Source organism: Malaclemys terrapin, chromosome 4 (genome assembly GCF_027887155.1).
Source record: "Malaclemys terrapin pileata isolate rMalTer1 chromosome 4, rMalTer1.hap1, whole genome shotgun sequence".
Classification (NCBI taxonomy): domain Eukaryota; kingdom Metazoa; phylum Chordata; order Testudines; family Emydidae; genus Malaclemys; species Malaclemys terrapin.
The window spans coordinates 24,261,789-24,287,094 of record NC_071508.1 but is presented as its reverse complement, the minus strand read 5'-3'; the positions used below and the strand labels follow the sequence as shown (position 1 = coordinate 24,287,094).

General features: G+C 44.5%; 2 protein-coding genes across 4 annotated transcripts; both read right to left on the bottom strand.

Annotated features, from left to right (window-relative positions):
* Positions 1 to 2,080: 2,080 nt before the first annotated feature.
* SLC16A4 (solute carrier family 16 member 4) lies at positions 2,081 to 19,242 on the bottom strand. Of its 3 annotated transcripts, XM_054026724.1 has the most exons (9): positions 16,786 to 19,242; positions 16,027 to 16,145; positions 13,996 to 14,128; positions 13,053 to 13,196; positions 12,171 to 12,332; positions 10,919 to 11,497; positions 7,427 to 7,638; positions 6,564 to 6,657; positions 2,081 to 2,590 (listed from the first exon to the last, which is right to left on the bottom strand). In XM_054026724.1, exons 1-9 carry the CDS (start codon positions 16,799 to 16,801, stop codon positions 2,439 to 2,441), a joined length of 1,611 nt encoding a protein of 536 aa, XP_053882699.1. In that variant the 5' UTR covers positions 16,802 to 19,242; the 3' UTR covers positions 2,081 to 2,438. The 3 variants fall into 3 exon arrangements, with proteins under 3 accessions (XP_053882699.1, XP_053882700.1, XP_053882701.1); XM_054026725.1 differs by lacking the exon at positions 10,919 to 11,497 and having other exon boundaries at positions 16,786 to 19,234; XM_054026726.1 differs by lacking the exons at positions 10,919 to 11,497; positions 12,171 to 12,332 and having other exon boundaries at positions 16,786 to 19,230.
* Positions 19,243 to 19,499: 257 nt separating this feature from the next.
* LAMTOR5 (late endosomal/lysosomal adaptor, MAPK and MTOR activator 5) lies at positions 19,500 to 24,523 on the bottom strand. The gene is made up of 4 exons (XM_054026727.1): positions 24,398 to 24,523; positions 22,314 to 22,375; positions 21,258 to 21,375; positions 19,500 to 19,871 (listed from the first exon to the last, which is right to left on the bottom strand). Exons 1-4 carry the CDS (start codon positions 24,430 to 24,432, stop codon positions 19,811 to 19,813), a joined length of 276 nt encoding a protein of 91 aa, XP_053882702.1. The 5' UTR covers positions 24,433 to 24,523; the 3' UTR covers positions 19,500 to 19,810.
* Positions 24,524 to 25,306: the final 783 nt, after the last annotated feature.

Below are 25,306 nucleotides of genomic sequence, written 5' to 3'. Positions count from 1 at the left end.
GGAATTAGATGTTTAACTATAGTGACTCTTGATCTTGTGGAAAGAACTGTACTGATTGCCATGAGTTAGGGAGAAATCCCCCACCTCACTTCCCCCCCTTAGAGCACATGCACAGATCTGTAGAGTTTTTTGCCTTTCTAGGGAATATTCAGAGGTTCCACTTTTAGGAGAAAGTAGGAATATATTGTATATTCCCTGCAATGTGCACACACCTCTTGATCCTTTCCGACTGTCTGGAGACTCATTTAATACGTACGCCCAACCAGATAAGGTTAAATTAAAGTTTTTTACCTTGGCTCTGACAGCTGAATGTAGTGTGTGCATACCCCAGTCACTTGGAGGGATGGGGAGGAGATTGGAGGAGCTGTTGATATCTGCCTTACAGTCCTTTTAAACCTGCTATTGTATGACACATTAGGCAGTGTGGCCTGGTACACAGTGCACCTGAATGGGTAGCCCAGAGACCTGGGTTCTGTTTGTAGCTTGCTGCTTATCTTCTGTGTAACCTTGCGCAAATGTGTTCACCTCTCTACCTTCCACCCATTTTTTTCTCTGTTTAGATAGTAAAATCTTTGGACCAGAAATTATCTTAAGTCATTTGCCCAGTGTCTAGTACAGTCTGGGTTGGGCCTCAGGGCACTCTTATACAAATAACAGGAAAAGACCATCTGACCCAATATACCTTCCCTTTTCCATTATATGGGAGTATGGTAACTTGTGGGGCTAGAAGTGAGAGTTGCTGGTTTCCCCATTCTCTGTATCAGAAGGGTCTCCTTTCTAGTCCATTCCTTTTCTAAAGGTTTTTTTCCAACTCAGGAATTTCAGCTGTGCTGCTAAATTTTTAATGAAAATATACCCAGCACATCAAATAACAATTTGTTATATTGTATGAACAGAGGATTGAATTTAACTTTATCATATCTTAGTGCCTTCTTTAATTAAATTACTTTTGGTTCCAGCATCCTGTGTGTTATAACAAAGATGCACCATGCCAATGGTCAGGAGAACTTTTAGCAGTCACAATGTTTCCTTGATGCAGGAAAAACAGGTTTTTGTGGACTCCCTCTGTTTCTCTGAAGCTTAAATTTAATCCTCTTTAGAGTACTCTCTTCCCCGGATCATTATTCCAGATATTTTTAACAAGATCCTCTGTTTTAGCACTTTTGAGGGCCTCATCTGCTTTATGTTGAAAGGTGAGTCAGTTTTTAACTCCGTATGTTTGGGTTGACTGGGTTTAGATTGCCCTTCAGGCTAAGGCGGGGCGAGCAAACTTTTTGGCCTGAGGGCCGCATCGGGTTTCAGAAATTGTATGAAGGGCTGGTTAGGGGAGGCTGTGCCTCCCCAGACAGACAGGCAGGCGTGGCTCAACCCCTATCCGACCCCCCCCCCTTGCTTCTTGCCCCTGACAGCCCCCTGGGACTCCTGCCCCATCCACTTCCCCACTCTCTGTCCCCTGACCGCCCCATCCAACACCCCTTTTCCTTCCTGACTGCCCCCCTGGGACCCCTGCCCCATCTCCCCCCCCCCCCGGAACCTGATTGCCTCCCGCTGCCCCATCCAACCCCTCCTCTCCTTCCTGACTTTCCCCTCTCCCCCCCCCCCCCCCCCCGGAATCCCTGCCCCGACCCCTATCCACACCCCTGGCCTCTGACTACCCCCCGAACTCCCCTGCCCTCTATCCAACCCCCCTCCCTGTCCCCTTACCACACTGCTGGAGCACTGTCCTGTCCTGGCAGCACGGCTGCACCAGGACAGGCAGCCATGCCGCCCGGCTGGAGCCAGCCACACATCGCGCAGCACAGAGCACCGGGTCAGGCTGGACTCTGCAGCTGCACTGCCCCAGGAGCTCGCAGCGCCGCCGCCCAGAGCATTGCACCGGTGGTGCAATGAGCTGAGGCTGCGGGGGATTGGGAACAGCAGGGGAGGAGTCAGGGGCTAGCCTTCTGTGCCAGGAGCTCAGGGGACGAGGAGATTGGTCCCTTGGGCCGGATGTGGCCCACGGGCCATAGTTTGTCCACCTCTGGGCTAAGGACACTGGCTAAGCAAGTTAGAAAAGCAGAAATGAATTGCCTAACACAAAGGCTCTTACTAATCATGTTAAACATATGAGATCATATACACTGGAGGAAGAACAGAAGCAGTGAAGTTGTTTTAAGAGATGACTAGACTTCATGTCAAACTGAGGATATTTTAGGAACAAAGGGTCTTGTTAGCCAAAATGCATATCTTGCTGGGCTCATCTTGATCTTAAACACCACTCGCTCATGAAGTAACATTTATGGACAATAAGCTCATTTGAGTCTTTTGTTGTGACAAATGTCAGTTTTCATTTTTCTGCCATCTTTTATTAATTAGTGAAAAGTCTGTCCTAATTATCACCTTCTGATCATATACTGAAGTCAGGCTTCTTTTCTTTCAACTGCAGCAGAGCCTCTCCACTAAGTGGTCACTTTGTTCAACTCCTCTTCTTTCCGTAGCTTCCATTTATGGGCCGAAGGCTCAAAGAAGAAGGAAATGGGTGCGATGAGATAACAGGTTCCAGCAAAGAAAAAGGAGCAGGCATATGTCTGAGTGTAGTCATACAGCCAACCTGCAATGGATGAGGGTTCGGTTATTACAGCTGCTGGACTTTCCCACATAGTAACCTTCCAGGGTTTAATAATACTGAAAACTGATATGAGTTATGACTCATAACTTCACTGAGAAAATACTGAACCATAATGTATACAGACGTTCCAATGTTCAGAATTAGATTACGTATATAAGTATTATACCTACTCTGAATCTGCTGCCTTACGGAACCATAATTTGAATATAACTAAAACTAAGCGGAATGCGGTGTGTATTAATGGAAGAGTTTTTAAAATAGAGACTACTTTAAACTGGGACTAACTAGTTTTTTTCCCCCATGGGTGGTTTAAAAAAAAAAAAACACCATGATTTTACTTGGTAAAAGCCACCTCTGGTAAATACCATGACATCCCTGTGTTGCCACTGTTCAAGCTATCTAAATGAAAGCTAGCTTGGGTACATCTGCATGTGCTGCAGTCACACCTCTGATTGCAGTGTAGACAGACACTTGGCTATACAAGGCATGTTGACAACAGTACCGAGACAAGACTCAATGAGCCAGATTCTCTGCTAGTGTAAATGTACACAGATCCATGGAAAACAGTGGTGTTACCCCAGTTCAGGATATGGCCCAGTATATCAGAGGTTCTAAAACTAGTCTCCAATCAGGAAGAAATATGTAACAGCCCCTCCTTTTCCTTAGCCACATGGCTATTTTAATCAGGGGTTCTGTCTGTGTGGGGAGAGCCTTGACAGTAATAGAAAAGTAATTTCTCAAATTTAGATGTGAATAAAAATAGGAATGTGAAGAGGAAAAAAAATCATTTGTAAGTTTGTTTAAGGTTTTTAATGGCCATGTTAAGAGGATGAAGGCTAATAGGAGTTCATGAGCCAGTAGTTGCATCTCACTAACTGCTGCTCTGAACTCAAGTAACTAGTTGGGATATTTGAATTCCCTGCATCCTATCACTTCACTACGGTGACGTGTTGTCTCATTTTCTCAGGGATATTGTTTGGGCCCTTCCTGAACTTGTAGGTTTTAAATGACAAGTTATCGGTAATCTAGAGGGATGAGGTACATGCTTTATTTCATAGGATGTGGTGACTTCATATTGTACAAAAGTTTGCCATGTTTTAGATGGGTGGGTTACTTAAGCTCTGTAATCACAGGATTAAGATGTCCAGAATGAAGTGACATGAGCTTCAGTTTTTAAACCCATTATGTGTAGAGCTTACAGAAAAACTGAAAAATACCTACTTAACATAAAGGAAAGAGAACACAAATTCACATTTTCCCTTCAACTCAGGTGTTTTCAAATTCATCAGTACGTGGTGTCTGCCTACCACCTATTATCAGCTGGCATTACAGTACATTCTGAAGCACATGCATCTGAGAGACTTTAATCCTAGAGAGATGTCTTAATGGTTTCCTTTTTTGCTTACTGGCCAGAAAAAGCAGATTGCAGCTAACCACTCAGTGTTACAGAAGGATTAGTCAGTGAATTGGAGAGAAACTAAAGGGGATGCAAAGTTTCCTGTGGAAATCCAGAAAAGCCGCATTTCTCTAAATGTAAGTAGTGCTGATAAATCTTTGTTCCATAACTAAACACTCTAACCCCTCACAGCATATGCCTAAGCTATATGTTTAAGTATAGCTATCCTTCCTTTTATCGCCCCTAATGGAGCTGGAGGTGCCTGGTGTGCTTTTTTTTTCCTGCAGATTACCTGTTTGCTTTGAATTGTAACTGTTTTGTTAAAAGCATGGTAGTTGGTTTGTATTGTTCAGTGGCTCTCAAACTTTTGTACTGGTGACCCCTTTCACATAGCAAGCCTCTGACTGTGACCCCCCCCCCTTATAAATTAAAGACACTTTTTAATATATTTAACACCATTATAAATGCTGGAGGCAAAGCGGGGTTTGGGGTGGAGGCTGACAGCTCGTGACCCCCCCCATGTAATAACCTCGCAACACTCTGAGGGGTCCTGACCCCCAATTTGAGAACCCCTGGTATTGTTCTTATGAAGTTTAACGTGGTTCACTTCCTATGCTTCTTTGTGCCACTAAGAATCAGCCTGATTTGTTGTCCTGTTATCTTTAATTTCATTTCTAGAATGTAAGAAGTATTCACAGCTTAAACAGGTGTCCCTTGTATGATGAGCAGGTAAGTGGTTCCTACTTGCTGGTGAAGCTTCAAACTTTTTAGCTCTGAGTGTTCAACCACTGCTTTGACTTTTGACCTAGAAGTACGAATTGGGAAACGAATCTTTCAGGTAAGTAGCTCTTTTTCTAATATGCATGTTTTGATAATTTTTTTGTTTTGTTGTGCCAAATATGCATCCTTCACCTCTTACTGATGTTATGTATAGTGTATATTATACTAAGAGTACTAGATGGTTTGAGTTTATGGAAATATCTTTTAAATGAGCCTTGACTTCAGTACTGTAGATAAATTAAGAATAGTTCATTTAATCAGTCAAAGGAAGAGAAACCCTAGAACCATCTTTAATAGCAGTAACAAGCCTCTTTCATTTTCACCAGAATTAACCTTCAATGTGAAGTACAAGGAACAAATGCTTCTGCAATCTTGGAGAGTTAATATTTTCTAGCATATGCAGCTTTCACACTTAAGTGGCTTGATTTGAGGGAAAAATTGCAGAGTTCATCTTGGATCATAGGATTACAGCCTGAACATACAATCATGTGCTTGATCCCATCTTCCCTTCCCCTTCATGGGACAAACTGGCACACACAATTGAGGGGGCTGGAAAAATTAGATTGCTTCATTCCTCTTCCTGGTTCCCTCTCCCTCCTGTTGCTTGTCCTTTCCCATCTCAGCTGTATTGGCGGACTTGGACTGCCAGGAGCTGCCAGACTGATACGTATAGCCTGCATGCTCCTCACGCACCCCTCCTTACCCCCCCCCCAAATAAACTATTAATGATTAGTGTTTTATTAAAAATAATTCAGTTGTTAGAAATAAAGGAGACATCACCAGTTAATGAAGATGTTACAAGCAGGTGAAAGTGCAATAGCCACATTAGCATGTATGATGCATAGACAAAAGAAAATGTAGAAAGTGAAGTAATTCACTAAATATGGTACTCAGGGCAGACATGGAACAAAGTATGTCACCAGGTGAGATGCAGCAGATCATTGGGTGGGGATGCATACAAGAAACTGTAAATGCAAAATTTGGTTTGGCATTTTTTATTCTACACTCCTGGTCTATTTACAAGATAGATGGGTGACTGAATGCCATTCACCCACTGGTATTTGACCTGGCAGCTTTATTCATACACTGTAAAATGCTACCCTGGGAATAGATGAAGATGCTGACCACACGTCCTGGTATGAAGGTAAGGTGAAAGATTCAGTGAAGGACAGGCTTTGCCTTGGGCAGAGGTGCATGAAACAGCATGCAAACTTCTTCTCCATCTAAGTGGATAAAGAAATATCTGACTCTGAATATGACCCAAAATGTGCCCCACACTATATATAGAATAAGATGGTATTTTTGGGGAGGGGAGGGAGAAGGCTCCCACTTACATTTGAGCCTATGTAAGCTGTTTAGGAGATTTTGAATTCTTAGTCATGTCAGGAGATGACAACTGCTCTATGCAAAGCACTGCAAATATAGCACCTCTCCCTCATGCTGCTGGGACGATGTTATCACCTCTTCAGATCCCTTCAGCATCAAGTTAAACTGAAATAACAACTTGAGTCTGGTAAAGTCATAATTTTGACTCTTCTTTAGATGCATACAATTCTTTCCTCTTCCTTCCCCCTAAAGGGAGGATCAGAGCTAAAGAAAATGCTCTGTGATTTACCACCATTAACTCATTCACTTGCATGTTAGTTTTTGTTAGAAATTAGTTTTCTTTTGAAGAAAAAAGTTGACTCTCAAATGTTTCCTAGTAAGTACTTTGATGCTAGAGAAGAACTAAGAATTTTCTATCAAGAGGATAGAGGGAAAATATTGCTTATATGTTACCTGCTATAGGAGGTCCAGCGATGGCTGCTATCCCAGCAAAGAATGAGGCAAATCCTAAAGAACTGTGGAGTCTGGGAACACCTACAAAATCTACCTGTTCATGGAACCAGAATTATTATTACTTTATATAATGTACAGACACATTAGAATGAAAAATGTTTCTCTGGGGAGTCTTTCGGTTATAGTTTGAAAAGAGTTTGTCCATGCAGAATTAAACCCAAGATTGAGATCAGTATGATCAGTACTGACATCGCTAGGATGCTTGATGCATTTCTAGCCCTGGGCTGTACAAACATTTGAAATTAGTAATCTTTACATCTTTGAAGATATTTTAAACTCTCTCTTTGGAGATGCTGCTGCATTTTCATGTAGCTATATCTCTCTACAAATCTTGCTTGTGCAATGTTATACTGCAGTTTCCCTTAACTTGTCATAAACATTCAGAGCCCTTCACCTTACCAATACTGATTTAGGTTACAAATGAATGAAATTTAGTGTTCTCATCATACACTCTGTCCAATAGAGACTAATACCTAAGCTGGAACAATGGCACTGAGACAGGACTTGGGAAGCAAAGTGGTTGAGTTAAGTCACTAGAAATAGGTTGTGAGGGCACTCCCAGTACTGTACCTCTGCTGTGTCTGGCCTGCAAATGACACTGTAATCCTAAAACCAGTAAACTAACAAGGTTCCCAGTGGTTTGATATTGAGAGTTCTGAGCACAAGACCCTCAGGCTGAAATCTGACAGCTGTGGATGCTCAGTACTCTTGAAAATCAGGCCACAGGATTTCAGGTGTTTGAGATATTCAATTGGAAGTGCAAAGCATTACTGTATTACCTCTTGATGAGATCCTTTACTCACCAGCACAGGGAGCAGCAGAGCCAGGTATCCTCCACAGAAAATGGCAAAGCTTACTGTGTAGACCATAAGTAATGGGAAGGATGTGGCAAGAGGACCCAGCAGGTTAGTGATGCCACACAGAATAAGGTAAGTCTTATGGTAATGATACTTCTTGATCCAGTTCTGATCAGCGATCCAGCCAGAAAGCAATTGGCTGACTGTCTCTATAATCCCTAGAGAGAAATGGAAAATTATTATGAAGGCTCTAGCCAAATCTTTTAGAAATTGTTCAGTAGCGGTTTTGTGCTCTTCTTGATTCTTCATAATGTACAAAAACATTTGCCTGAAATGTTTGTCAAATAAATTCTGCTTGTATTTTACATTTAGGATACGACATCACAAGAGATGAGGATGGCATTCTTAGATTGTTCTAAAATGTATGGTTTTTTTCCTGTTTAGTGCTTGGTAAGCATCCAGTATGCATCTGGAGTTGAGAGGATGCTCTTTTAAAAATTAAATTAAGGGGTGAGACAGTTACAGTAAATGACACATGCACAAAGACATCCAGCAAAATCAGAGAAGACCAAACTTGGCATTCCTGATCAAACAAAACCAAACCCCACCTTAATCCATCATGAAGAAGCAAAAAAGGGCACAAATTGAATATTTTTAAAAGTGCAGGGTTACTTTTAATAAAATATAAATTACCTTATGGGTATGTTATATGAACTAGTCTCAAGTTCAGGAAAGTGCTGATTACCACTGAATATCCTATTGGCTAGAAAGTGGTTTGAGTACAAACAATTTATTACCTCTATTCCTGCCAATGTCCTCTGCAAATTAACCATTGTGTTCTTAATCTAGATCAGTTGCTTCTTTAGCCCAAATATCCCCTAAATAACATTCCCGGGACGTTGATTTCACTTTAGGTAAACTTTCTTTGTACAATAAAGGGCTCTTTAATGATAGTGGAGCTACTTTCTTAATGTAAATTACTTGCATGTTTTGAAACTAGAAAGGTTTGTTTTTTGAGGTGGACAGGCTTCATGCACAACAGCTGTACTTAAAGTAGGTTGGCCTGTAAAATTCATTGTAGTGTGCCATTATGACCTCTCCAACTGTTACATAAATGCAAAGTGTTTCACAACAGAAGCCATTGTGCACAAAGTGGCTGGGAGGGTTAGGAGAGAAGATAAAGGTAGCACCCCTAAGGTGTTGTCTTCACTGCAAAAAAAAAAAAAAAAAGGGGGGGGGGGAGGGGGGAAGAGAAGAGTTGTGCTCTTAACTTGATTTAGGCTCAGATTTTAAGGCCAGAATGGACCATCATGACCTGCTAGTCTGATCTCCTGCACATTGCAAGCCACAGAACCTGGCCCATAGCCTCTGGCTGAGTTACTGAAGTCCTCAAATCTTGATTTAAAGACTTCAAGTTACAGAGAATCCAGCATTTACTCTAATTCAAACCAGCAAGTGCCCCGTGCCCCACAAGGAAGGTTAAAAACCCCTTAGGCTCTCTGCCAGTCCAACCTTGGGAAAAATACCTTCCTAACACCAAATATGACAATCAGACCCTGAGCATCTGGGCAAGACCTACCTGCCACACTTGGGAAAATTCTTCATAGTAATTCAGAGCCTTCCCTGTTTATAGTTTCCCATGTAGTTGGAGACATTTGCTAATAGCAGTCATGTATGTCCCATTGTAGGCAGTCTTATCCTACTATCCACTCCATAAACTTAAACTCAAGTCTTACAAATGGTTAGGTTTTTTTTCCTCCACTATTCCCCTTGGAAGGCTGTTTGAGAGCCTCACTTCTCTGATGGGTTAAACCTTTGTCAATTTCAAGCCTAAACTTAATGATGGTCACAGTTTGTCCATTTGTTCTTGTACCAACATAGGTCCTTAACTCCTCTTCCTCCCTGCTGTTTATCTCTCTATTTATAGAGAGCAATCATTTGTCCCTTCATTCTTTGGCTTGTTAAGGAGATTGTTTTGTTAGTCTAAAGTCTCATCCTAGTAGCCCTGCTCTGTACCTGTTCCTGTTAGAATTCATCTTTTTAAACAAGGGAGACCAGAATTGTACTCTAGATGGTCTCACTAGTGCCTTCTATAATAATTGCAGTAGAAACAGGGAAGTGTTCTCTCACCTTATATATCCTAGTATTGTATTAGGATTTTTTTTTTTTTACCACTATCACATTGGTGGTTCATAATCATCCTGACTAGTACATGCAGGTCTCTCTCCTCTGTTTCAAACTGCTATGTCCCCAGCTTGCATCAAAAATTCTTAGTCCATAGATGCATGACCTTGCATTCTGTGCTATTAAATGTCATCCCATTTCTATTACTCCAGTTTTCAAGGTAGAATATTCTGGGGGTCCTCCACCTCAGCAATATTTCCAACTTTATCTGCAAATTTTATTAGTGCGCACCTACTTTTTTGCCAAGGTCACAAATGAAAATGTTAAATAAGTGGTGTGCCAAGACCAATCCTTGAGGAACTCCACTAGTAACCTCCCTCCACCATGACCTGTTGTAGTCTCCCCTTTGAGCTGTTCCTTACCCACCTTTTGATTCTCCTATTAATCCTCCTCTTCTCTAATTTTACTAATTTCCCAAGTGGAACTGCAACAAATGCCTTACTGAAATCCAAGTAGATTAAGATACCAAATTTGCTAGACAAAGGAAATACAGTAGATCTAAAGAAAGAGCAGCTTGGTCTCACATGCTTAACTTTTTGTAAAATCATGTATACCTTATCTCAGTTACCGTTTACCTTTGACCTTAACTACTCTCTTTCAAAATATCTGTTTTAAGACCTTACATACAGTTGAAGCCAAACTAATGAGCCTATATTTGCAATTCTGCAGTCATAGGGTATGACCCCCTCACATTTACAGATTCATTAAAAATCCTTATTGGGGTTGCAATTTCATGTGCCAGTTCCTCTAATATTCTTATCTGGAGATTAGCCATGTTCCTCAGTTTGGTCCCATTAAGCTGCTTGAGTTTGGCTTCTACCCTCAGATGTGGTATATCCTTTTCCCCATTAGCCACCACTGGCCCCAAGCTCCTCAACAGGCAATTATTCATGGTGTGTAAGTACCTAAAAGAGGTTCTATAAAGACTTGAAAAAGGAGTGTTGGTAGCTTAACTTAAAATGAAAGAGTAAGGTTTGGCCTAGAGGGTAATTGACTCTTGACATTCTCCTTCTCTGCCTGAAGGCATCTTACTTGGGGTCAAAAGACTGCTGCCACTATTTGAGTATTAAAAATTAGCTATTAACTCTCTGCAATTATGGGTATAATCCAGATGTAGGGGCAGAAAGGAATTTACTCCCAGGACATATTATGTGTTTGCCTTCCTCTTGAGCACTGAGCAACAATTCCCTTTTAGGATTGGCTGACTACTACACTGTTTTTCGATTTCAGGGGTTATTACATTTCTTTCTTACTTGTATCACTGTGTAAATATAAATACCTTTTTTAAAATAAGGTTAGAAGACTCTTGCCTACCAGCCACTGAAATGAGGTAAGAGGCATCCATGCTGTCTATGCCCAAGGTTTTGGCTCTTGCTGCCAGGTGAAAGGTGGGAATGAAGTAGGCCAGTTGGCTGAACAAAAATGACCAGGCAAAAATACAGAAGAAGGGATCTTTCAGCAGTGAGAAATCAAGAAGAGGCTGCCTGCAGGGAACTGGCCATGAGTGGGAATTCCATTCCTTTTGCAGTGGAAGGTTGTTACAGCTGCAGTCACTGTCTCCACCAGGAGCGTAGCGGTTGGAGGTTTCTCTCTCAGACCCTTCCAAACCAGCAGAGTTCACTGGAACTAGTGATCCTAATGTTCCAGATGACTGGAGCCTGTTTGTGACAGTGGAATCTTGCATAGGAGAATCCAGTCTAGTATTAAACACTATTTCTGTGGTACTGATTTCATCTAGGTGGCTTGTAAGAGTTGCTGGATGTTTACTTTGTGTTAATGATCCACTGTCTACATTTCTACCAGAAAAGGCTTGGAAATTCTTGATAAGAGGTCGCAGTAACATACTAGAAGGCACAAGGTTTAACATGATCCCTCCAAAGATCAGTAGGGTACCTGAGAGAGGGAAGGAAGATAAGTGTTTTTTCCCACCATAATGCTTTGTTCAGTACACAAACATTGTTTAGAATGGGCTCTTTTTTCATACTGAACATACGGAATAATCTGCTGCAAGAAAAACAGTATTTGTCTTGCATCAATCCTTCTGTTTGGCTTCTTCCTGAGGTGAAGTCACCTTCCTGCTTGTGAAATGTCAAACAGAGACTCTAGCTGGGAAGCAGATAAACTCATAAGAAACATAGCTACTCTCCGTCTCATTGCCCTGCCTAATAAATTAAAACAAGGGGAAGGAAAGAGAACTAAATATGTTTCAAGGTTTTTTTCCTCCTTTACTTGTATTCTTAAAAATTCAGTTCCTGTCTCATTTGGCAGACTCCATGATGAGTGGTGAAAATACAACATTGCAAGGAAGTGTGAAAGTTTAGCAAATGAGAGAGAGGAATTTATAGTCACTGGTTAACATCAATATAACTTCAGTGACTGATTACATTTTGGAAGAATCCCAGAGATGACCAGAGTTGCCATTCCTGATATGTCAAAGATAAACAAAGTAGCTTAGCCCCTCTATCAGAAGAAGGTGCCAAAAACCAACCCCACCACTTCAGTCTTTAAAATAACAATCCCTTCTAGGTGCTGATGGTGAAATGTGGAAAAAGTAAAACCACTTTACCTTGCCAACCATAAAAATCTATCAGAAGTTGAGTGAAAGGTGCTAGTATAAATGTCAGTCCCATTCCTGAGCGAGCAAGTGCATTGGATAGAGCCAGTCGCTTTTTAAAGTACCTGGCAGTCATCACAGCAGCTGCTTGATACAAGCAAGCAAAGCCCAGCCCTGAAATAGAAGAAAGATTGTCAGTGCCCAAGCAGTGACTTGTGGGGAGTAAGATTTCCATCTCATGCAAGTGAGGAGCAGAGCTTCTAGTTCAAGACCTACCCTCAATGAGTCACCTCAACTAACAGCTGTATTGTGAAGACAAGAGAGCCCTTGCTAGATGTGGCAGGAGAGTGCATGTGATGCACACAAGGAAATGCCCAAGCTGTGCATGTTTAGAAACAATGCAGAGTAGCAGGGATTAGCGGCTGGTAATGGTGCTTTCTGGGAAACCTGGTAAAGTGCAATGGCATGGCTCCCCAAGGTGCATGGGGTAAAATACTGGCCCTAGTGAAGTCCATGGGATCAGGATTTTACCCAGGGTATTTAGAAACTGGCTTCTTTACAGCTGCATATTGTTCCTTGTCAATGAGGGATTTAAAAAGCCAGGTTTTACTACGCATAGTGAGTTTACAAAAAATTGAAATTCACACAGTGGCTCTAGTAAGTCAAAACTTTCATTAGGCCTTCCTGAATGTAAAACCTGCAGGGAAGAAACTGTCTTCTTTTTGCAGCCTTTGGGTGATACATTAATATAAATAGGATAATCAAGCAGCCACATGGCTTAATGGTTATCTGGATCTGCTGGTGCACTGTTGTAAACACTTTGATCAAACACGCAGGAAAGTGGCAAAAAGGCAGCCAGAGCAAAACCCGTGAGCTGTAGTAGGTTACACTCACCCAATAGAAGTCCCATAGACACACACAGGAAGGAGATACTAGTGGCCTGTGTACTGATCAGACAACCACTGCTAACTAGGCCTGCCCCAATGATGGAAGTCAGCTGGTCCCCCAGCTTCCCACAAGCTATAGTGACCAGTGGACCTGGAAGATAAGTCAGTAGCGAGGTAAGCAGTTGAGAGATTTAGAGGAAAACACACACTATATATATATATAATTACACACACCCCTCTCAAGGTACAATAGCATCTAGAATAGCATTCTTGATATTCTCTTACCCTGCTCTGAGAATTCCATCAGAGCTACAAGGAGTACTTGCGTTATGCTCTATGAAGTAGGATAGTGGAGAGAGAGGTAATCAAATCTCCTGTTTGGAGATGGTCAGGAAGGCGTTCCTTAACCTGCTCCCTTTAGACAGCATTGCTCAGTTAAATTGGTGGATTATTTAGTGGTGGGAGAGACTGCTTTACTTGATATGGCATAGCCAATCCTGTACAGAGAAGCACAGTGACTTGTCACAGGTTTATGTAAACCCTCTTCTTTAAAGATTTCCCTGTGCTACCACCACCAGTTCAGCTCCCCTAGAGTGCTGCTGTAGACAAGAAAGCTTCCCCATTAGTCAGCCAAGGGTCACAGCCCTTTGGATGGAAGTCTTCAAAGAACAGGTATGATAGTACCAGTAATAGCTTTTTTTAGTGCTATCGAACCCTGCTATGGAGTGATTACCCTCTAGCCCTGGAGGGTTGTTCAGCGTCCAGGCCCAAATAATTTTTGGACTCTAGGAGTGCCAAAAAATGTGCCAATTGCACTAGTTTGTCATGTAGACACTAGGAGTTTGGCAGGTCATTTCATGTAAGCTATTTAATGCAATCAAATGGACTTAAAATTCAAAGACTGTAGACCTGACTCTGCTACTTTCTGAACCTTATGTATCCCTACTGACCTGCTGAGAAGCGGAGAGAGGACATGATGGAGCCGATCCAACTGATTTGTTCTGAAGAGCCTCCCACCTCTTCTTGAAAGACCACAAAGAAAATTCCAAAGGTTTTCAGCATTCCCATCACAAGCACATTTACCTAAATCCAAAGAAGATGGAAGTGAAATGCTGCACATAGTTGGAAATAGATTTCTGGCCACTATATCCTCTCCCTGTTCCTCAGGGCTGTGATGAATCTTCATGTATTGGGAGAAAAGCTGATGACAAGCTAGAGTCAGGAAAAAAAAAACCCTTTCCTCCACATATATACACATACTCCACCCATTATTGCAAGTAGATGTGATATTGGGATGGGACAGTGTGTTACTGCTTTCTAAGCCATCTAGTAGCATTGCTTAGTGGCAGAAATGGGGACATTTGTCTGGTAGGATTGTGAGAGACACATTCAGTGACTAGGTCTCAGTGGTGCCCACATTCTAACTGGAGCAAAGCCTACACAGTATGGGCATTTTTCCAACAGACCAGAATGGCATTGCACTTGAGATGTGTTTAAAAATTCAGATTCCTTTGAACTGTGTGTGGCATATTTCTGTAACTAGTTCTTATAAAAACTAGAGACTGAAAAAAATCTTGAAATAACTAAACACTTATTGTCAGTGATTTAACAAGTAGTACTGGAGTGTTGGAATTCTTGGAAATCTCAATAGTCATGGACAGATGAGAACTGATTGGCTTTTTGGCATGAGCATTGGAAAGATTTCCCAGTCAGAAGCTGCCATGCTGCCTAATTTTCTTTTTCCAATAGCTGACTGGTAAATAAGCAGGTAGTATAATATACTGAACACACTTGAGTCAGGATGCCTGGCTCCTATTCATAGCGTTGCTGTCTTGAGCTGTGACATTCTGAAATCTGGGTAATATAAGACTCCCTACCTTGGAGGCTTAGCTAAACAAGCTTGTGAAGTGCTTTGACATCCATGGTCAAAATGTGCTTATAGCAATGATAACTATATGTACTACTTGATGTTAACGTACAAATTGCAGGTAAATGCGTTGCCATTTTATAGCGGCTTAGCAAGTAATTCTTGCATACAGACTGTGGGCCAGATTCCAGGGTTGGCAATTTCCTGGGAAAAACTAGTTGAGGACAGAGCACTGGTAAATACCAGTTTAAACTGGGAAAAATGAAGTTATTAGACTACTAATGAAAATTACTGAAATATAGATTGCAAAAAACTTATCAAATTGCTAAATATATTGGTTACATAATATGAAAATAAGAGTCATGACATCTATAAGTTCCTTGAGAAAATACCAGAGCAAAATGTATACAGATATTCTGATGTTTAGTATTATGTATACTGCAGTTTTAATCTGTATTTGTACAACAACCTAAATTAATCTCTGAATCTTCTGCCTTATGGAACCACACTTTGAATATGTAACTAAGGTTAAGCAATGTGGTGTACATTAATGAAAGTTTTTTAAAATAGAAAATACTTTGAACTGGGACCAACTAGTTGGTGAAAACCATGATTTTACTTGGTTAAAAAACAGCTCTGGTAAATGCCATCCCTGCCAGATTCTCAGCTGCTGTAAATTGGTGCAACTGCATTTACACTAGCTGAGAATCTGCAGCCTTTCCCCCGCACAGAGCCTCATGAAGGAGACCAGAGTTGGGTTCCTCTATGGTTATCAAGCTAACCAGAAGTAATAGGAAAGTTGTATGATCTCTACAGCGACAATGCTTATCTCGGGAGACTTGGGGTGGGGGAGGAAGCTCTCACATGCAAAGAGTACCAAGTCCAACTGCTTTTTAATGAAGGACAGAGATCAATCCTTGCTAGACTCATTAAAGTAGGACTCCTGCCCTCCTTGGTAATGTTAATCTCTGCCATGAGCATGTTAGAATCAACCCTGTGTGCATCATATGCTGGTTTTGTTGTCTAAAAAGCATTCTGTGTGAGAACACAACCGGTGAAAGCATCTTTCCTCCAGGACTTAACCTTGTGGGACCCTTGGGAGTTCTATACTTACCAGAAAGAAGTGAAGCACTATCATCCATCCCCATCCTCCATCAGGGGCTGGTATGGGTTGCTGTTCCTCCTCCTTCGTTGCTGTTGGCTGATTCTCTGCCTCTGCCCCCTTCCTTTCTCCTTCAAATGAGAATTTCAGGGAATAGTCACACTTCACCATACTGATCAGGCTTTTTTAGGTAAACAAGACTCAAAATTCACTTTGCAGTATTGACCTACTTTAAAAACAAGCTGACACTTGCTTCCATCTATCCTTCCTCCTGTTTACCAGCCTCTGCTGCTGCTAACATGGGAGATAATATTTTGCATTTAGTCAGCGATCACAAGTTGCTTTTTAAAGCTGGTTAGGCATTGTTATACCTTTGGGGAAGAGGCACTTAGGTTTACACAGTCACACTGTGGCAGAGCTGGAGATGGAACTCAGGTCTTCTAACTCCCACCTTTTTACTCATTTCTAGACTACAGCTGTCCGCAAGTAAGGATGACTCCTGCATGTTCAGGTATGTTTCCTTGGGCGTATTTATACATAATTCAGTCTGTGCCAGAACTAGGGGAGCCTGCTTCATCTGTCTGTGACAATACCCCACTCAGCGCCTCTCTGAACCTCTTCCCAACCCCATTGCATCTATGCCATTTTATTCCTTCACCATTTATCTGTGAGGTTTCTGTCTCTTACTGAGTTTGCTCTAGTTTTGCCTCATAGTGCAGCTGAGACCTGCAAGGGGGTTAGCAGGATTGTAACCCAAAGCTTTTCTCTTACCGTCAGGATGATGCATAGCATAAGATGCTGCAAAAATAAGATTAAGGAAAATCTGTCTTCATTTGTTGTTGGGACTAGCTACAGCCTCCTGAGTTAGTTCGTTTAAGTCTGTTCTTTAATTCCTCTCTGCACTAGGGAACACAGGGCTCATTCTTCTAAAAGAAGCCACGAAGCAAAGGAGGCAGACCTAGCGCGCAAAAAAAAAAAAAAAAAAAAAAACCCTAAGTGCAGGGCCCTTTGGACTTTATCCCTCCCCTCAAAGTAATTAGCATATTCAAGGCATTTCAGCCCCACCCCTTACCCAAGACCAAGGGTGGGGAAATGAAGCTCTCTGCTAAAAGTATCCTGCTTGGAGGAAATTTGAGTCCTTAAAGTGCTGCCCAAAAACTGCAAGGGAAGGTTTGAGGGCAGCCATGAGGTTTTGCTTGTTAGTCACCACGCAGGCCAGTAGGTGGCATCAGTGTACAAAACCAGCTTCCAGTACAGGAGCCACATCTGAACTTTTGTGTCCCCATCTTAGCAGGTAGAGATGGGGAACCAGAGACAGAGGGATTCCTTCACTGCTGTATAGCAGGTACCATAAGCAAGATCATATTCCTTAATTCACTGTTGAATGTTTGTATAGTCCTGACACAAGGACTGCCTGGAGACCCTCCTGAGGCACGGTGCTTGGCAGCTGCCCCAACACTTCCAGGCTAAAGCAATGTCTTCACTGCCAAAAATGGTGTTTTTACTGCAGCAAAACTAATATGCATTAGCTAGCCTGCTGTAAAACCTTAGTGGAGGCAAAGCACTGTAGTTTTCTGATGAGGTCAACCACTGATAGAGGTTGAATGTTGACATCACATGGTTATCCTGTGGTGCTTTGTAGGATTTTAATGAAGGCTAGCTAACGTGTATGATCACACTGTTAAACAAAGGAAAACATCTTTTTTGCAGTGGACATATCATACACGCAGATTTGTGCTGCAAACGGAGGAGGAGAGCTCCGAGTGAGTGAGATTATTATTAATTAGCAGTGGCCACAGGTGAGACCTGCAGCTCTCATCTGCAATCCTAAGCTCTCCTGCAGCAGCTCAGTTCATTTCAGGAAAAAGTGGCATAAGCTTCAGTGCAGCAATGTGGAGGCTCTTCTGGCTGTAGAGGCTCCCCTTGGAAGTGGCTTAGGAAATCTGCTCCATGAGAACAGAAACACAATGGGAGCAAGCTTACCCCCCCCCCCAGACTGTAGTATTCATGTGTTGCGCAGCCTCCCTTATTCCGTTATCCACTCTGCTGGGTGGAGATTCTGTGCCCCGTCCTATTTTAATTGGAACACCAAAAGCTTCTGATCCCCTTTTAAAAATCCAGCACAGATCCTGTCTCATCTCAGATTTGGCACAACAGCCTCAACTGTTTCACTATCATTAATGTGTTTAACCCCTCCCTCCAAAATACCACAGCCCTCCCTCAGCTAAGAGCAACGAGCCTATAAACATGAAAAGGAATTTAAAGAAAAGTTTGACAACTTACCTTACTAGCAGAGAGTTGACAGATTTTCTCAGTATATGTGGTGAAACTAAGGATCTTAATGCAGCCTGGACAGTTTAAGAATATACTCTTTACTTTAATGCATTGTTTGGTAACTATGATTGATCACTTGAGAAATTAAACTTGACATTTCACTTCCTTACAAGAGATTTGAAATGGGGTATTGGTCAAAGCTATAATGGCGAGAGACCATAATCAACAGAGCTGTAAGAGTACTTCCTAGTCCCCATTGGCACTACAGGAGGTTGGAGGGTACCAAATGCAAGAGGAACAACTTTTAACAATCACACAGGAAGTTTGAAAAGTAAGGATCCTTTTGGCCATATCCCTATCAGGGATTGTATTGCTCTGAGATTTAGGACTAATAGTTGCACCATTTTCCTGCTAATGGAATGCTAAAAATCACTGGGTCTAGTATTGTATAGAGATGTTGACATTATCCACTCTGAGTCCACCACTACCTGTCTATCAATACTGAAGAGGAACTAAAGTCACCTTTCTCATACTGATTTAAAACCATGCAGTAAAGATATTTGTACCTCCCTGGGTTTAGTAATTGGGACATTCAGGTCGAATTTGGCCCCATATCTAGGTTTTGTAAGTAAGCTTTTACCATACGTAAAACAAAGGTTTCCCTATATATTTGAACACCAAGGGAGGGAGTTTTTAAACAATGTTTCCCCTGCAGTGTTTGCTATTTTAACAGTATTATTAGGGGTTAAAGTGTGAGAATCATGATGTGAAATTGGATTTGTCAAGCTGCCGTTTCCAGTATCAAAACAATAACAGGAGAAGCAAACACTGTAAGTAGTGCCATTGAACTTAAAACTTCAATTTTAAGCCAAGACATTTGTAACAGACAAGGAAACTGTTTATAAATGTATGTATTTTTAGCCAGGTGGGATTAAAGGTGTCCTACAACAAATCTTACTGGGGTTTGTCTCTTTCTTTGATGTATAAAGGCAACCTGCATGAGTTAAGCTTTCTGCTTGTTTACCTTAGAAAAAAAATCAGCTTGCCTATTTTTGAGAGAGGACCAGTGAGAAGTGCAAGGGATCTTTATTGTAAGATGACCACCTTAGTTGGAGGGGGGAGGATGATGTATCTGTAAAAGTCTCTCTATAGTATTAGTCACTGAAGTTCAGACAAACCAGCATTCAACTGAAGCTTACATAGCCAGCTGCGTATTTCATCTCAGATAATTTATTGAATTCAACAAGTAAGGCCACAGGTTAGGGTATTTGATCATTACACAAGCAAGGTAAGTTAAACCACATTCCATGCTTGACAGTAAGTTCTGGGCTGTGCTGGAAGTTAGACCCTGACCGAAGTACAGTACCAGTTTAAATAAGGAGGGAAGCTACCACATATTTAAGATTGGCCCAGAATTAGTTCTGCAAGCACTTTCTGTAGGAGATCAGCAGAGGAAATAGATCAGTCCAACAACAAAGAGTTGGTCCAAGGGTGGAAAAGAACCAAGTAGATGTATGAAAGGTCAAGATGCCATTTTGTGCACTGCCACAGTGATGTTGTCATGCTTCTGGATCATGATGTTCCTGAAATAAACAGAAACCATTATTGAAGATAGCTATAGCTACTACAGTTCAGAAGAGTTCTCACACTGCAGCTAATCTGCAGGTCACTAACACAAGTTTAGTATCTGGTGCATGCTGTCAGAGAGGAAGCACTGACTAGATCAGTGTTTCTTAAATGCAGCCAGCAGGGGCTTTTCTTGCAGCCACAGCCTCCTGGGCAGTGAGGGGGGGGAAAAGCAGTAGCCCCTCCCCCAGAGCTTTGGCCCTGCCCCCATCTGGAGCCAGCTAGTGAGAGTTCCCCACCTTCCCAGGGCAGTGGGGCTCAGGCTTCTGCTGTGGGGTGGCAGACTGCAGCTGCATGTTGACAGGCTCCATCATCCCCTGCTGCCACCCTATTCACAGCTTAATTTCTCTGTCCTGTCCTACCCTACCCTACCCCACTCCTTGCCAGGGCTGAGTAAATCTGTAGTTAAGTGATATTTGTATGTTTGTTAATATCACTTTTCACTACCTCCTAGCTAACTAACAAGTCTGCTACTGTGAAAAGTGATTACACGTACAAATATTACTTTTCACAAATACAGACTTACTAGCTAGCAAGTCTAAAAAGAGAAAACAGCCAAAAAAGCAAAACAAAACCAGAACATGCAAAGCACATTGTGTTTTTCTGTTTAGGTCCAGTAAATAGAGACAACTGTACATTATTATTCAGTCTGTGCAAAACCCTACATATATAAATTATGATTTAGACATATATGTGGATATTTTTTTTTCTAAAGTTAATTAGGAATTTTAGGAAAAGTTGTCATGGTGGCCACACTGAGGCCACCAAAAAAATTGTTGAGAACACCCCTGGATTAGATCCTATACACAAAGGACTCCATTTTCCACCTCTGCCTACTCTGAAAACATTTGGGCTCTAATCTTTCCCCCCTAACTCCAACACCTCCAGGTATTTCAAAAGCTTGAAGTATGGGAGATTCCTGGGAATCAGGTCTCCCTTCTTTTGTGAAAAGTTTTCAGGAGGATTAAAACAGGATCATAAGGTCTAAGTAGCCATTTCAAACATGCTGCAGAAATGACTAATAGCTAGTATTGTTTCCTTATATCTGGCAGGAGCCTCTCTGCTTTTTGAAGCATGCGGTATGTATAGAAACAAGGTTACATTCATCCATGCCTTAGGTCCCCAATTTTAATAAGCAATCCACATTCAAGCTCCAGAGAAAGGCGAGAATGACTTTCCTAGAGTTGCTGCCATATGTGCCACTGGGGGTGAAGCTTTCTAGTCTTCTATCTGTCATAACCAGGGGCACATGAGCAGAACCACATAGAAGTGAAGGAGGCTGTTCTAAAGATCTAATATTCCCAGAGGATCCTAATGATAGACATACAGCTCCAGATGCTCACCCATTGTCTGACTCCAGACACACAACAGGAACATCAGTAGGATCTGAAGTTAATTTGGCTGCCTGCTGGGCTAGAACTGATATCACACCTGCATGTTCATCTGAAAGAGTTCCACGACCTATAAAATACGCACATCCTTATGTAAGTGTAAAACTTCTCATTACATGGCAGTAACTACATAACCAGCCAGCCCAAGAATTTAGTTGAACTGTGTGCACTAATTGAACCCATTTTTCAGGTTATCCCAATAATTGCTAAAGCATGCTAAGAAGTTTTCCCTGCCAGTGCTTACCACCACATTATCTGTACCCTTCCCAGATAAATATGGTCATCACAACTGTGATTTTGGTGGATTTATAGTCATATTTGCACCATACCCTAATGTTCAGTATCCAATGCTGCCTTATTTCAGGCAAACCCATTCTTTTAATTTTGACTGAAATAAGAGGCTAATCTGTTTACCTATAAGCCTATCAAGATACCTATGTCAAGGGCAAGCTTTACAATTACAGTTCATTCTTGGGCTCCTCATTCCACATTTTGTCCCCATCTTTTAATTAACTGGCCAGTGATCAGATACCACCTGTTACCAAATCAGCAACAGCTGTGTCTTTATACTTGGATTGTTCTGTGTGCTAGGACAAACAGGAACCTGGTCCATAGCACCAAGGCACCCTAGCTACAGCAATACAAATAATTTCACTATTGAAACAAAGGCTAGTTGTTCCCCCTATATACATTAGGGGGAGAGGGGTGTTTAAAAAATGAGTTAGTTGGCAACCACTGGTCCAGGCAGGCAGGCAGACCATGTACACTTTGATATTTCAAATATTGGGACAGGAGAGAGCAAGAATAAAACATGGGATTTTAAAGGAGTAGGAAATGGAGAGTTTTTAACAGAAACTGTAGGGATCTGCCCAAAGCTGAGAGCAGATTTATTTTTCTAGTGTGTATTTTAAAGCATGTACACTATTTCAACATTAAAATGTTCCTGGTACAACATGAAAGTGGAAAGGGGCCCATTTTCTGAAGCAAAGAAGCTGCTTTGTTACTTACAGCCAAGGTTCAGGCCTTGTGAATCTGTGCACAGGACTCCAACTATTGAGGGATTCTTCATTCTAATAAAGAGAAAACCTGAGATCAGCAATTTAAGCATTAGATGGGAAAGAAACAAATGAGACATCAAGACAGCAGTGAGAGCCTCACATAAATCTGAAACAATTTAAGAAGTGCCATCTTTTCAGCCCAATAAGATGACAGCTCCCTTCAAAAGGGTTTCAAAACAGTTCAGGGTGGAGGGAAAGCAGGAACTTTCATAACTGCAAAATGCATTTCATTATTTAGAAATGCTGGTTAACTTGATAACATCTCAGTCAGCCAGTGGGGTAAGCCTCACTGAGAATCCCCTGTTCAGAATGGGGGTTTGCTTCCATCTGAGCAAGAGAGTAGAAAAGCTGCTAATGTCCCCAGTGCGCCCTGCGTTCCCCCTCCCTCCGGCCAGAGTCCCCCCCCACCCAAGCGTTCCTCCTCCTCCCCCAGCCAGTGCGCCCCCCCCGCTGCTAGTGTCCCCCGTGCTCCCCGCGTTCCCCCTCCCTCCGGCCACAGTCTCCCACCCCCACGTTCCTCCCCCCCCCCACTCCTGGTGACCCCAGTGCTCCCCGCGTTCCCCCTCCCTCCGGCCAGAGCCCCCCCCCCCACGTTCCTCCTCCCCCCCCTCCTGGTGACCCCAGTGCTCCCCGCGTTCCCCCTCCCTCCGGCCACAGTCTCCCACCCCCACGTTCCTCCTCCCCCCCACTCCTGGTGACCCCAGTGCTCCCCGCGTTCCCCCTCCCTCCGGCCAGAGCCCCCCCCCACGTTCCTCCCCCCCCCCTCCTGGTGACCCCAGTGCTCCCCGCGTTCCCCCTCCCTCCGGCCACAGTCTCCCACCCCCACGTTCCTCCCCCCCCCACTCCTGGTGACCCCAGTGCTCCCCGCGTTCCCCCTCCCTCCGGCCACAGTCTCCCACCCCCACGTTCCTCCCCCCCCCACTCCTGGTGACCCCAGTGCTCCCCGCGTTCCCCCTCCCTCCGGCCAGAGCCCCCCACCCCCACGTTCCTCCTGCCCCCCCACTCCTGGTGACCCCAGTGCTCCCCGCGTTCCCCCTCCCTCCGGCCAGAGCCCCCCCCACACGTTTCTCCTCCCCCCCCTCCTGGTGACCCCAGTGCTCCCCGCGTTCCCCCTCCCTCCGGCCACAGTCTCCCACCCCCACGTTCCTCCTCCCCCCCACTCCTGGTGACCCCAGTGCTCCCCGCGTTCCCCCTCCCTCCGGCCAGAGCCCCCCCCCACGTTCCTCCCCCCCCCCCTCCTGGTGACCCCAGTGCTCCCCGCGTTCCCCCTCCCTCCGGCCACAGTCTCCCACCCCCACGTTCCTCCCCCCCCCACTCCTGGTGACCCCAGTGCTCCCCGCGTTCCCCCTCCCTCCGGCCACAGTCTCCCACCCCCACGTTCCTCCCCCCCCCACTCCTGGTGACCCCAGTGCTCCCCGCGTTCCCCCTCCCTCCGGCCAGAGCCCCCCACCCCCACGTTCCTCCTGCCCCCCCACTCCTGGTGACCCCAGTGCTCCCCGCGTTCCCCCTCCCTCCGGCCAGAGCCCCCCCCACACGTTTCTCCTCCCCCCCCTCCTGGTGACCCCAGTGCTCCCCGCGTTCCCCCTCCCTCCGGCCACAGTCTCCCACCCCCACGTTCCTCCTCCCCCCCCTCCTGGTGACCCCAGTGCTCCCCGCGTTCCCCCTCCCTCCGGCCACAGTCTCCCACCCCCACGTTCCTCCTCCCCCCCTCCTGGTGACCCCAGTGCTCCCCGCGTTCCCCTCCCTCCGGTCAATGCCCCCCCCACCCCAGCGTTCCTCCTTCCCCCACCAATACAACCCCCCCGTGCTCCCCGCGTTCCCCCTCCCTCCGGCCAGAGCCCCCCCCCCACGTTCCTCCTCCCCCCCCTCCTGGTGACCCCAGTGCTCCCCGCGTTCCCCCTCCCTCCAACTAGTGCCCCCCCAGCGTTCCTCCTCCCCCCCCGGCCAATGCGGCCCCCCGCTGGTATCCCCAGTGCTCCCCGCGTTCCCCTCCCTCCGGTCAATGCCCCCGGCGCTGGGGTCCCCGGCACATACGTGTCCTCCAGGTGCTGCTCCAGCGTCCCCTCCATGCTGCGCTGCCGTCCGGTGGGCGGGGGTCTCAGTCTCTCTCTCTTCCGCCCGCCCCGCTCAGCTCCTCCTGTGCAACCCCACCCACGTGACAGACGCTAGTAGCGCTGCCGGACCGCGGCTCAGGAGGGTCAAATTTCTTAGATGCGCGACTGCTCTGCAGGCGCGTGACCGGGGCTCGCAGCGCAGGGGGCGGGGCCCACGGCTGGTAGAGTCACAGCCCCGCGTGAGCCTGCTCTGCTCTGGATTGTGCAAGGGCCCCTGCTGCTGCATGCCCTGTGCCTGGCCGGCAGTCTGCAGAGCCGGGAGCCGCTTCTCCCGTCGCTTAATTGTAGCCACCTCTAGGGAGACACACAGGGCGGGTGGAACAGCGCACAGCAACGCCTCCCCCCGCACTGGGACCAAAACCAGTTTGGAATCCATTGGGGCCAGTCCCATGATGATTTGGGGTCTGACGCCCTAGTTTTGAACTTTCACAGCTTGGCAATTTAAGTAAACGGGATTCAGCATCCCAAGTAAATACCTCATCCGCCGTCCTATAGAGGGCGTCCCACACTTGACTCTCGCTTTGGCCCAATTCACAGATAATTAAAGTGGAATTTCTTCAAAATGAAAGCCTCGGCACTGACACTTTCAGACCCTTTCTCACCAGGCCCAGGGGGAGACTTGAACTAAAGGCTCTACTCCCCAGGGCCGGCTCCAGCATTTCTGCCGCCCCAAGCAAAAAAATAAAAAAAATAAAAAAGCCGCAATTGGTGGCAGTTCAGCAGCAGGTCCTTCGCTCCTAGAGGGAGCGAGGAACCTGCCGCCCCCGAATTGCCGCGGGTGCCGCCCCCTCCCTTGGCCGCCCCAAGCACCTGCGTGTTAGGCTGGTGC